We start from the raw sequence: 13,579 nt of genomic DNA, 5'->3' as shown, positions 1-13,579 counted from the left end.
ATAGGCAATAGGTACTCTTGATAGAGAACTCTATCCACATCTGAGGCCCGAGACTGTTCAACATGCTTCCACCACACATAAGGGGGCAAAACTGGCCGACCCCTCACACTGTTCAAGAGAGAACTTGATAAAACACCTCCAAAGGATATCTGATCAACCAGGCTGTGACTCATATGTCAGGCTACGAGCAGCCACATCCAACAGCCTGGTTGACCAGTCCAGCAATCAGGAGGCTTCGTCGACGACTGGGCGGCGGGAATGCTAAGCCCCGAAAACGCCTCAATGTAAGGTATGTTAAGAGTACAGTAATTTGGACTTGAAACCTCACATCAGTATTATATTCCAAGTGAAAATGTGACCACAGAGTTCATCATAGACTGAGATCCAAGTCTTCCTGCATGAAATACATCCAAAACTCACCCTGCCACATACAACTGCGATAAAAACACTTAGAACCATATTCCTTCCCCTTCCTTGTCCTATCTTATTCAAAATTTAAATTTCTGAAATGCCAGTAAGCCTTTAAACACTGATAGCAAATACAAGGCCTGTGAATTAAGCTAACATTTTTCCTCTTTTTTCCTATTGTGTATAAAGACTAATTTTTCTTTTCTACCATTCTACCATCCCTGTTCTGAGATATTCAAACAACATCCTTGTATATTACAATTAAACAATTAAACTGAGGAAACTTCACTATACTCCTTACTTTTAAAGCATTTGTAAATTATGAATACAGTACAGTAAGAGCTCAGTAATTTGAATTACAGTAACCCGAATCTTCGGGTAACCAAGGTGAATTTGTGTTCGAATTCTTGATTTCTTAACCCAGACAGAAATTAGGATTAAAAGATTTTTCATATTGTTTTTGAGTAAGTGACTGGAGTAGAAGGGTAAACAGCCAGAGTAGCCTGATAAATGGACAGAGTAGCCAGGTGAACAGCAGGAGTAACTGGGCCTCATATGCTTCAAATTACCGAGTGTAGAAAATATTTCTTTTTATTGGTTTGTATCAAAACTTTTTTTAATAAAGTAAATAGCATACAATTACATTGTGTCATTATTATAACTCAAATTATTTCATAACTCTATATTCCCATGCATTTTTTTTTTATAAATATTATTCAATGAAGGTGATACAAGTGCTCACAAAGAAAACTTTGAACGAGTTGTAACTAGTGTACTTTAAAGTCGATGCTTACCTCCAAATCTGCCTTGGTGATGGATTCTTCCTCTAGCCTGAATGCTAGATCATCGAGTTCTCTCTGCTTATCTTCAAGTTTAGCAATGAAATCTTCTCTCTCCTTCTCCAAATTACGAATCCGTTCACCAAAGTCGTGCAAGCGTTCTTCGGACTCCTCTTGCAGCTGCAAGTAAATAACACGTGGTTATAATACAATATGAATACTAATTTATCAACTAATTATCTGTCAAAAACATATGATCTAAATATGTAACATTTGCATATGATTGGCCTAGAAACACACACTTCCCCTACTTATGGCATATTTCTTTTTCTAAATCAATAGAGAATACTGATACTTATACTTCCACTTCACTTCAATGCTTATATAGGGAAGGAGTATTCACCTGATCAAGCTGTAGCCGCATGTCATGAGCTGCCCTAGTTGCTTCGTCCGCCTGTGCTGCCATACGAGCAACCTCGGCTCTTTCCACATCACGTTCTCGCATGAGCTGGTCCACATGTTGCGTCTTTTCTGCTAGAGCCTCCTGTTAGTTGAATATTGCAATTAAACCGCTTGTCAAAACTGTCCTACTAAATTAGTGAAATCAGCAATGATTTCAAATACATTACAGTAATTAGATTTACTCCCCAAGTTTGAAATACTGTAGTAATGAAAATTATGAAAAACCAACTCATAAAATCATAATACTTTGCTCTACCTCAATAATGTCTTACAATGTTCAGGTAATAAAACAAATTTCTTCTGTATAGTATAAAAAGAACTTAAAAGAGTTATATTTATGCACCAGGTTTTTTTTTACTATAAAATTATAAAAAATATTAGATATTTTAGGCAGTTAACTGCAATAGACCTAAAGCCTTTCCCCTTATGTGACAATGAAATGGCTCATGGGCATTTGTGAAATTTGTGAAAATGCTCACTTCTTGAACACCTCCACAGCAGCATATGGGCAGCAAACATTACAGGAGTACAGGAAGAATAGTACAGGAACGATGACGGCATAAACAGTGTTCACGTAATTATTTGTTCATATATTTAAATTGGAAATCAAATAAAATGTGAGCTCCAAGCTACACAAAGCATCCTAACAACTTGAGTAGTTAAGAATCCAAAAAGGAAATAAAATTTCAGAGGAGGAAAATTGACATTTTTATTCTGTTGGGTAGAATGACATTCAAACTAAAAATCTATTTTTGACTGAGTAGATAAACTGATAAAAGAAAATGTACAAATAGCAGAGGAGATTGGAAGAAAGAAAAACAAGAACTAAATTTAAAAATTACTACATTTTGACATCAATCCTTTGAGTGACTGACTGTGTTATAGTTACAATAATTGATGAAAAATTATGACATCCTATTATCTTTGTACAGTATAATTAATCTTAAATAATGTATCTCTAAGCTGCCCGTGGTTTCAGGACACTATTTCTTGCTTTCTATACAAAGCTCTATGTAATTTAAAACTGTAGTCTCTTGTTCTGCTTGTTTCTGGTGGCAACCAATCTTTCATCTGCCTCTCTGCTCATTTCCTTTCATAAAATAATGGCTTTCCATTGTTGACAACAGAAAGCCTAATCAACATCTCCCACCCCCCACCTTGGCCAATGATGACCTTTCCCAGGAAGTAACCCACAACAGCTGTGGGGGTTCTGTGTGTAAATAGGTACTCTAGGGGTACCTATTTACTGCTAAATAAAAAGAGGCATCAGGTGTATGGACAAGCCCACATGATTTGTCCTGCCAAGGAATCAAACCCCGGACCATTCATTTGGGTCGAACCCCAGGACCAAGTCAAATTTTCTGACCGTCATCTTAAAAGTTGGGATATCCAATATCATACCTAGAGTCTGTAGTGCAGTGATCAGCACTGGACAGTCGGTTCACTGCCAATACGTCTTGGGGAAGACATTTCAGCACATTTCTTTTCACCTGAAGCCTCTGTTCACCTAGCAGTAAATAATAATAAATTAAATAGGTACCTGAACGTCAGACAACTTTTGTGGCTGCATCCTGGGAAAAATTGTTGGCCAAGAATGAGGGACCTCAATAAGCTTGACAGACTTACTGTCCCTAACATTGGGAAACAGGAAAATGTTTGAACCTTTAACCTTTATTGATGTGCTATTGTAGGTGCTGTATGTTGTATTACAGCTTCAGTGGAAAATTGTGTAAATAATAATTCTTACTTAGAAATCAAATGTGCATAAGGTTATCCTGAACTCTGCTAAATATTGTATAAGCCTCTTACAATATGAATTATGAAGCTTTCTGGTGGTAAAAAATAAGTAATTATCATAAGTACTAAGTCAAGATGGCTATATAGCACTGTCTGTGTTACAGAATATTGAAGTTTCTAAATATTATTCAGGATGTGATGGTGAGAAACTAATGTGTATAATTGCCTCCTCATTATATGATAGTGAGAAGCTAATAATTATAATAATAATTCATTGAATACACTCGGGGACAGGAAGCCCGAGTGTATTCATATACGCTGGCTTATATCGAGCCCCCCCCCCCCCACCAGGTCAAATTACTGACCCCGCCCAGGATGCAACCCCACAAGTTGACTAACACCCGAGTACCTATTTACTGCTAGGTGAACAGGCACTTTAGTTGAAAGGAATTGTGCCCATTTCTGTCATCTAATGTGTACAGATGACTCCTGATGATGTGATGGTGAGAAATAATGTGTATAGTTGCCTCCTAGTAATTTTCTTTATCCAATATTCTTGAAGTTTAAACACAAACTATAGTCTTCTAGGGGCCCACTTTCCACTCTCACCAGTCCTGTTACAGAAGGGACCCAACTTGCGAACATCTGGGCTTACAAACTCCTTTTTGGAATGCATACTGTTCATAATTCCAGGGTTGCCTACCTGGTTGATACCTTGTTGATGGGGTTCTGGGAGTTCTTCTACTCCCCAAGCCCGGCCCGAGGCCAGGCTCGACTTGTGAGACTTATCTTCCTAAACTGTACTGTGTATCTACCCACATTCAGCTACATGACCTAATTTTTTTTTTATCCATTTTGTTTAGTTTCATGCATTTTCTAGAAAGATTATTTTGACTGACTTTGATCAGAACTTTTCAAGAATCTATAAACATTCATAATTTTCTCACTCTCTGGCTATCCATTTATATAAATCAGAAGCAGAAGAGTTTAGTATTGTCCATTATTGGACCCTACTAGTGATCCTGCCTCATGAGAACAAAATTTACACCACCAATAATATAGTCTTTTATGTTTACTATATTTTTTAGTTCCTACTTTAGACTATCATTGTGAATTACCAAAATAACAAATTTAAACCCAGTAACTATAGTCTGCTCATTCATTTTTTTTTCTCGTGTTTCATTTACCACACACACACAAGGATCCCGGTAGTAGTCGAGTTCATTCTCGACGCCCAATCAAGAATTCCGGGTTTGAATCCCAGGTGGGACAGATATGGTTGGGCAAATTTCCTTTCACCTAATGCACCTGTTCACTTGCCAGTAAGTAGGTACTCAAGAGTTAGTCAGCTTGTTGCGGGGTTGCATCCTGGGTGGGGTCAAGTAATTCAACATTCAGAGAGGGGGGAAGGGAGGACACTCTGGCTTCCTATCTCCCAACCCAATATATTATGATAAACGTGCTTGGCAAGAATATTCGTGAACAGGCACCAAGTCTCTGGTTAGCCCACTAAGACCTTTGTGAGACCAAAGTTAGAATATCCAGCAGCTGTAAGGTGCCCATATCTTAAAAAACACATCAATAAACTGGAAAAGGTGCAAGGACATGAAATTCTCGAACTGAATGACATGAGCTATGGAGGAGAGATTAGAGGCATCTATCTTCAGCATATTTAAATATGCTGAAGATAGAAGAAAAAGAGGCAATATGATCACTACAGACACAATAGTCACAGGAATCGACAAATTCGATGAATTCTCAAGACCTGGAACTTCACGAACAAGAGGTCATAAATTTGAGCTAACTATACAAAGCTGCTGGAAAAAACATTAGAAAATTCATTTTTGCAGTGATAGATGGTTAGAACAAGTTCAGTGAGAAGGTGGAGGCCAAAACTATCAGTACTGTACTTTCAAAGCATTATGACGGAATGCTGGGATGATGGGACACCCCGAGTGTGGCTCTCATCCGGTAACTAAACGTAATAACTGTTGACAAGGTAATAGAGAAACACTAATCTAAATTGTATGAAATAGTATACAAAGACCCCAAGATTTAAACTATCAAAAGGCAACAAGCTTCAACTGCCAAAACAAAGTAGCCCATACTAATGAACAAATCCACAAGGGCCGTGACGAGAATTCGAACCTGCGTCCGGGAGCATCCCAGACACTGGGATGGCAGTGTCTGGGATGCTCCCGGACGCAGGTTCGAACCCTCGTCACGGCCCTTGTGGATTTGTTCATTTGATGCATCACGTTATTGTGATCTCTGTGTGTGATAGCCCATACTACTCTAGTTCTAAACATAAAGAAGCTGTTTAAAAGAAGTGTACTCTTTCTTACCTTTAACTGCAGATCATTTCACACTAGAAAAACACTTTTGGCTATGAAGGATAGGTCTATACACCAAGATTTTATAATCAATACATTTGGCATACCATCTTTGTACATGACTTACAAGTTTGCTACTTAGGCAGAGGTTCTCAACCTTGGAGATGCGTACACAAGGAGGAATCTTTGGGGTATACAATAATTCTTAAAATACTGATGCTTTGGCGTTTGTGCAAAACATATTTTTGGAAAGCAACCCAAACTTTAGCATATACAGTATATGCTAAACATATCAAGGGGACAGATAAAAGGAAAACAGTTGAGAACCACTTAGAACTAAAGTATTATATTGTATATATTGTATATGAAATATACTTTTTGTAAATAAGCCTATTAAAAATAACAAGTACATTACAAAGACACATTTTCCATAAAACCAATACTGTATTTAATCAAACATGCACACAAAATATATATCTTTTATTAATCGCACATCACTAAGCGAACGCTGTTAGCTGTCGGCAGCAAACTAGACAATTTAGTGGATACTCTGCACGCATCATCTGATAACACTATCTTTATGTGACAAATTAGTTTTATGGTAATGTAAGATAATCATCAGGAGAAAACACTAAGCCAGTACAACTATATAGAACTTGCAAGGAATAAGAGGACAGAAGTAGAAATTAAGAAGTAGAAATTAAGAAGCAGAAATAAGGACAGTTAAGGAATGACAACCAACTACTTGTACCATACGAAATTGAACGCTGACCTGCAAAAGCATGGTCAGCGTCCAAGTGGATGAACTCGTCCAAGTGGATGAACTCGTCCAAGTGGATGAACTCGTCCAAGTGGATGAACTCGTCCAAGTGGATGAACTCGTCCCAGTGGATGAACTCGTCCAAGTGGATGAACTCGTCCAAGTGGATGAACTCGTCCAAGTGGATGAACTCGTCCAAGGGGATGAACTCGTCCAAGTGGATGAACTCGTCCAAGTGGATGAACTAGTTTTATGGTTCTTCTTTTAGAATCCCAATACAATGTTTAATATATTTAAGTATACACAAAACACTTAAGCTTTAAGCAATAGATCAAACAAGTAGAATTCTAATTACCTTTCCTAACTCTTGCTAAAAGGAGTACTATGTATGCAATTTACAAAGCTATAGATTATCTCTTAAAGCAACAATGTAACACATAAAACTAAAGGCAAGTGAATGCTACATAAAAATAAAGCAGTCTTACAAGATTAAATAAAAATATAGTGTCAGTTAATGCAGATGAATATGTTTATTGTCAGTACAAAATCCATGACCAATAATTTTGTTTTCTATTATCCAAAGTGTAGTATGTACCGTATTATTTTATTTTTAATTTAGTTTAAACCATATTCAAAAGTCACTGACATTAATCTCTATGCTAAACAACATAATATTTCTCTCATTGAACACAAACACGACCGATTAATATTGCTTCACAATACGTAATCAAACTAACCAGTATTTAACACTAGGTAAGGAGAGTTAACAATTGGCAGCAGTGTGTACACACCAGACTAGGTTTAATATGCATGTAAACAACAAGTGGAATATTCAGAAACTTTCAGTGGAATATAAATGCAATTCGGGTAAAAGAAACATGGCCATGCTGGTTGCTGCACCTGATGCTAGTTATTATGTTTCCTTAAGTATAATTGTAATAAACATATCAAAATACAACTATATAAAATCAAAATAAAACTCTGCTGGTTATACTATATAAATACACAGTAAATATAGAAGACAATTTGATTAGGTACAACAGTATTACAATTAAAATCAACTTCATGTAAAATCATTTCATCCTGAAAACCAAGAGTTGGTGCTCAAAAAAATAAAGATTAACATTTAAATTCTTAAAACCTAACAATTAAAGCATTCACCATCCTGAAAATACCAAACTTCAACCTTCCTGCCTTTGCCATTAATCCATAAACAAGTGAGTGTTTAAAACTGATCAGTTACATTTGCCTAATCCCACCATTGCAAAGGCAGCTTCTCAGACTCAGACCACCAAGCCTGAGGGAAGGCAAAGCAGATGATGTCAAGTCTCAGTAAAAGCCATCTTGGTCCACCACATGCTCATCCGGCTCCTGCACAGGGAAGACACAAAACAACCCCTTAATGATGCACGCACTTGCTCTGCCCATGACCATCTTCTCTACTTTAACGTAACATCCCTGCGTTTCGCTTTAGGCAACACTTTTACTTCAATAATATGACACTTGCAACAATTGTATATAGTACTCTATTAGATTATGTTAAGTCACAGTTGCATGACCAGGACGTATAAATAACATACAAATACTGCAAAATTACACTTGTATTTAAGGAAAATATTTTTATTCTCATGGTAAGGATTCTATTAATGACAATTTAGAAGGTAAAAAATTACCACACCAATCAAGAAAAGGGATAATTATTCAAGTCCGAGACTGAAATGCAACTAATGAATTGCAAACTTGAAAAGGGAGGGCCGTTATGTACCACAGTGTGGCAAGGAATCCTCTCTGCACTCTAATGGATACTTGTTAGCAAGATGCAGTAATTATATTCTGAACAGTATCATCTTTAATTGTCTGTCTGATTTTATGATACAAACATCATAAATATATAAATAAAAACACTGCCTTTTATCTTCCAAATAACAAAATGTTATCAAAAAATTAATGCCAAATGACCTATACAACTACATTTCTGCAACGTTACATGCTAATTCAACTGTCACAGGAATGTTACATGTGCTGTGTCGAAGTAGGATATTATTAAATATTTTAGTAATTTTTATATTAATATCAGTCATATCATTAAGCAAATAAAATTTAGAATTCAGAAAATTTTCAGTTGAAAGAGTCATTTATGAGTGTTAGTTAAAATGTCAAATAGGCCAAAGCTCCCTTGATGGACATTCAGTAATGGTTGATTAAAATGCATAAATGGCAAAGGCAAGGTTATTATTATTGCAAAATATGGTAAAAATGCAGAAATCTTGCAATATTTGGACCATATTTGCAATTAAATAATTTTTAGTTGAAGTGAAGCATTTTCAGCATAGGTGTGAAGATAACCGCAGGAACAAGATTTACATCACAGTTCTGGAACAGACTGTCAAGTGTGTTAATATTCATTTGCTACAGAAGAGTCAATGATTCATACAACACACCTTCACCAATAGTTAATAATTGTATTTATAATACAGCATCCAATATCCAATGGAAAGAATATAGTACCATACAAAGGATGTGTGTGTAAGAATACAGTACCACACAAAGGATGTGTGTTTCAATGCAGTCAGGATACCTTGCTATGACCAAAAGTTTACACTTTGCAAGCCTTCATCTTGTTGGGTCATTTGAGATTTTTATTCCCCCCCCCCCCCACCATATAATGAATGATTACGAATGTTAGAATTTTTACAATGCCAATTTTCATTGGAATTACTTTATTTTGCACAGTAATGTACAGTATCAGTCATCTATGTGGCAATCATTTATTTCAACTGAATTAGCTTCTCTTTGTTATATGACAACACAGAAGTTATTTCCAAGATTACGATCATTTCAGTCTTGCCACTGATCAATATTTAACGAAACTAATTCACACATACACTGTGAAAGTGATATTACTGTATATAGAAGCTGATGGTTACTATTTATATGATAAATATTTAGTGAAAAGAAATACACTAATTTTTGGAAACTTTAATTTTCAATTATTGTACCATATTTGGGCTGAGGTGTGTAATGGTGCCATTTACTGTACTTCACCTCTATTTACATTTAGAATAATGGGACATTTGCTACCAATAGAATCATGATATCTGGCAAACTCTCCTATCCCATTTCATTTGGCTGCAACTACCCAAAAGCTTGTGTGTGTGTGTAGTTATGGGATGAGAGCTACACTCGTGGTGTCCTGTCTTCCCAGCACTCTTTGTCGTACAGTATAACGCTTTGAAACAACCAACAGTTTTGGCCTCCACCACCTTCTCACTTAGCATGTTCTGTCTACTAATCTGTTTGCAAAAGAAAACTTTTCTAATATTTTTTGGCACCTTTATGTCCTTATCTTGACTATGTCCTCTTGTTCATGAAGTTGCTGGTTTCAGAAATAACTCTTTGTCAATTTGGTCAAGTCCTATTAGTATTTTGTATTTTGTCAATTTGGTCAAGTCCTGTTAGTATTTTGTAAGGGGTGATCATATCACCTCCTTTTTCTTCTATCTTCTAGTTATGGCATTTTAAAGTTTCTCCTCATAACTCCTATTTTTTTCAGTTCTAGAAGCCATTTTGTAGCACGCCATTGCATTTTTTCCAGTTTATTTATGTGATTCTTGAGATTTGGGCACCATACAACTGCTGCATATTCCAGTTTTGGTCTCACAAAAGTCATGAACAGTTTTAAGTCTGAAGTTGGAAAGCAACACACACACTCCTCTCACAATATTCTTTGTGTGTATTCCTCTGGCAACAGCTTGCTATCTAAAGATAGCAAGCTTGAATGAGACCACCCTAGGTCTCATTCCTTATTAGAGTTCTGTAATTCCTTTCCACATAATTTTAAAGTTGTGCGTGGTCTATTTTCTCCGATTCCACATTCTATAACATGACATTAATTCACATTGAATTCAATTTGCCACTTAACACTCCAAACACTTATTTTATCTAGACGAATTTGAAGGCCATTACAATCATGTGCATCTTCTATCTTCCCCAGTATTTTAGCATCATCAGGAAACACGTTCATATAATTTTGTATTTCTTCTGGTAGATCGTTTATGTAGATAAGGAACATTACTGGTGCAAGAACTGAACCCTGTGGTACACTGATTGTATCTGACTGGAGGAGTGTTACTTTGTCTCTGAATACCACCCACATCTGTCTGTCTGTTAGAAATTTTTTCATCCATGTCCTAAGTCTCCCTGTCACCCTTCCTGCATCTACCAGTTTCCAAAACAATCTCGTGTGTGGGTCTCTATCAAAAGCCTTTTTAGGTCCAGATAGATGCAATCAACCCAACCACCTCTTTACTGTAGTATCTCTGTGGCTCTATCATAAAAACTAAGTAGATTTGTTACACAGGATCTTCCTGTTCGAAAATCATACTGTCTGTCCATTATTATATAATTACTCTCTCGGTGTTATACACATTTGGCTTTAACTATTTTTTGTAGTGTCTTGACGACCATATTTGTTAATGATACGGGTCTATAACAGAGGTTCTTCTCGACTACCATTTTTATAGATTGGTACAGTACTATGTTTGCCTTTTTCCATATATCTGCTAAGATTCCTGTGCACAAGTATGTCTGGAATATTAATTGGAGTGGGATGCTCAGCTCAATTGCTCCTCTTTGCAGCACCCAAGGTGAAACTCAATCAGGTTCAGTTGCTTTATTTCCTCATAGCCCCTCGAGTAATTTTTCCACTTTGTCTTTGAGATACAGTCCCTCTATGTATTCTATGGCATGCTCCAGAATTGGTACTGTATTCGGTCCGGCTCTCTGAAATCCTCCTTTTGTACAAATACACTTTGGAACTGTTCATTTAGCGTTTTGCACTTCTCTTTCTCATTCTCAGCCGTCCTGTTCCCCATTCTCAATCTCTGGATTTTATCCTTTACATGCAGCTTGGTTTTAATGAATTAATAGAAAAGGCCTTGATCTGTTCTATTTGTCCACTAAACCTTTCTCAAAGTTCCTTTCTGACTCTCTCTCTTCAGTGCTGTGTAATTTTTTTTTTTTTTGCTTGCTTGTAGTACTGATATGTTTGCAGGTTAGGACTCTCCCAATATTAATTAATTTTAAACCCATTTTCTTGTCTTTTAATTTGAAGAACCTTTAAATAAATTATCTATATACAGTATATAAAATAATAAGCTTTAAAATCCATATTTATTTATAATAATTTTATTTTTCTGAAACTATCCCACCGCAATGGCCCCCTGACTACTGGATTGCATCAGCTGTGGAGTCAAGTTACACCTACAGAGAACCTGAGCCAAAAACTGGCCCACTTACAGAGGTGCAGGAAGCGGATGAGACACTGCCACCTTACCAAGAAAGACACCCAGTGTCAGTGAACCAATATAGACCACTGCTGGGTTCAAAGAGACCAAAGCCTAACAACCCATAAATCGAACTTTCCAAACAATGAATACAAAAGATATAAAAAAAATTTGAAACAGTTTTGTGCTCGTTTGCCCCACCCACCATCGGAGGGACTCAAGAAGAGGGAAAGTAAGTCCTGGCTTCCCCTCCCTTCCCAAACAAGGCAGAGGGGTGGGGAAAACGTGCACATGCTTGTTTCAAGAAATTTTTGAGTGTTTACATTGTTGGAGAGTTCGTTCAGCAGGTTGTGAGGCTCTGCTCTTTTTGAACCCAGCAGTAGTCTTTACTGGTTCACCGACTTTCTGGCTGCTTTCCCCCCCAGTGAGGTGGTGTAGTGTCACCTGCTTCCTGCGCCCTCTGTGAAGGAAGGCCAGGGTCTACCTCTGGTCCCAGGTAGGCTGAACTCCACATCTGATACAATCCAGTAGCAGGGCATCTCAGTGTGATAGCTTCAGGGAGCCACCGGGGCTAGCCCAGAAATTGGCGTTTCATTACATTAAACACTGGGTTTTTTAAATCAGTGTAGGAAAGGTAATTTGTTTAATGGCATTCAAAGGGTTAAGAGACATTTTAGCTCAAGCAGGTTGGCTCAGATGGCAACTACAGCTACATGAGGCTCACCCAGGAATTCAGTTCACCAATAACAGTCAATACAAAGATCTACAGATGGTGTCGGTGTCATGTTTCTTATTAATGTTATCAGCTTGCATGTTGTACAGAAATGTAATGATTTTACATGTGTTACAAAATAAGAACATATAATACATATAATAAATACAGCAAACAAATATGTATACATATCAAAGTATGAAACTAGAGTTGGCATATAGAAACTTTCTGGGAATAAAACAAAATTAAAACAAGAGAGCTCAGTTGTGCAAGGAACCCGCACTCAAGCATGCCCAACACTCGTCTATTCTATATACAGTACTCGTATAATGTATATTTTTGCTGTCATACGAGAGACTTTAGAATATGACAGACAGAATATAACAATGTAAAATAATAGAAGATATGTTGAGTTCTGCTCCTTTTCCAAAAATACTTACAGTACTTCTGTTTATTCTCAGAAGATGAAGCAGCTAATCAAAGACAAGCACATTGAACTAAATTGTAATTCACGCAAAATAAAATAAGAACTGGAAATGTCTATAATGAGCAACAGTCCAGTATTTGCTAGAGTGAAGTCAGGTTGCTTATGCACAGTCCACTTAATTAATATGCTTCTACTCATTCCAGAGTCAGAGCCCCTAACACTGTAATTACAAATACCTGCTAAAAAAAAAAAAAAATGCTTACTATCTGAAAGAATTCAGAAATCAGTTATATTTTGCTCTTGCACAACCAAATACGAATTAGTGTTGGAGATTAAACATAAAAGCATTAATTACAACAAAACTTAATTAAATAAATGCTTGGAGTCTATGTGAAATACATCTTTCAGAGCAGATAATTAGGATTTACCATAAAGTAGGATGAGGAGTGTCTAAAGGATGAGATCCTGCACCATCACGAGGACACACTATGTCATGCACGCCGCCTCTTAACTCGACATACTCCAGCATGCAATGCTCGACATTATCAACATCAATATAAAATTATCTTGTATATTTTGTTACAATTTTATATTGAATAACCATATTTTATTATATATATATATATATATATATATATATATATATATATATATATATATATATATATATATATGT

The 13,579-nt window shown here is 36.5% G+C and overlaps 1 protein-coding gene across 21 annotated transcripts in view; it reads right to left on the bottom strand.

The window, feature by feature from the left end:
* The window catches only part of CLIP-190 (Cytoplasmic linker protein 190), a 166,996-nt gene that overhangs the window by 38,035 nt on the left and 115,382 nt on the right, over positions 1–13,579 (bottom strand). For all 21 annotated transcript variants that reach the window (XR_011222340.1, XM_045752840.2, XM_045752837.2 and 18 more), the window contains 2 exons: positions 1,591–1,731; positions 1,203–1,367 (listed from right to left, as the gene is read on the bottom strand). Coding sequence is in view for 20 of the 21 variants with exons in the window: in XM_045752840.2 (XP_045608796.1) it covers positions 1,203–1,367; positions 1,591–1,731 (306 nt within the window). In the remaining variant the exon portion in view is untranslated. The remainder of the gene's footprint in view (positions 1–1,202; positions 1,368–1,590; positions 1,732–13,579) is intronic.

Source organism: Procambarus clarkii, chromosome 48 (assembly GCF_040958095.1).
Source record: "Procambarus clarkii isolate CNS0578487 chromosome 48, FALCON_Pclarkii_2.0, whole genome shotgun sequence".
NCBI classification, from domain to species: Eukaryota; Metazoa; Arthropoda; class Malacostraca; order Decapoda; family Cambaridae; genus Procambarus; species Procambarus clarkii.
The sequence above is the reverse complement of the archived record's forward strand: the minus strand, read 5'-3'. Positions and strand labels throughout refer to the sequence as shown.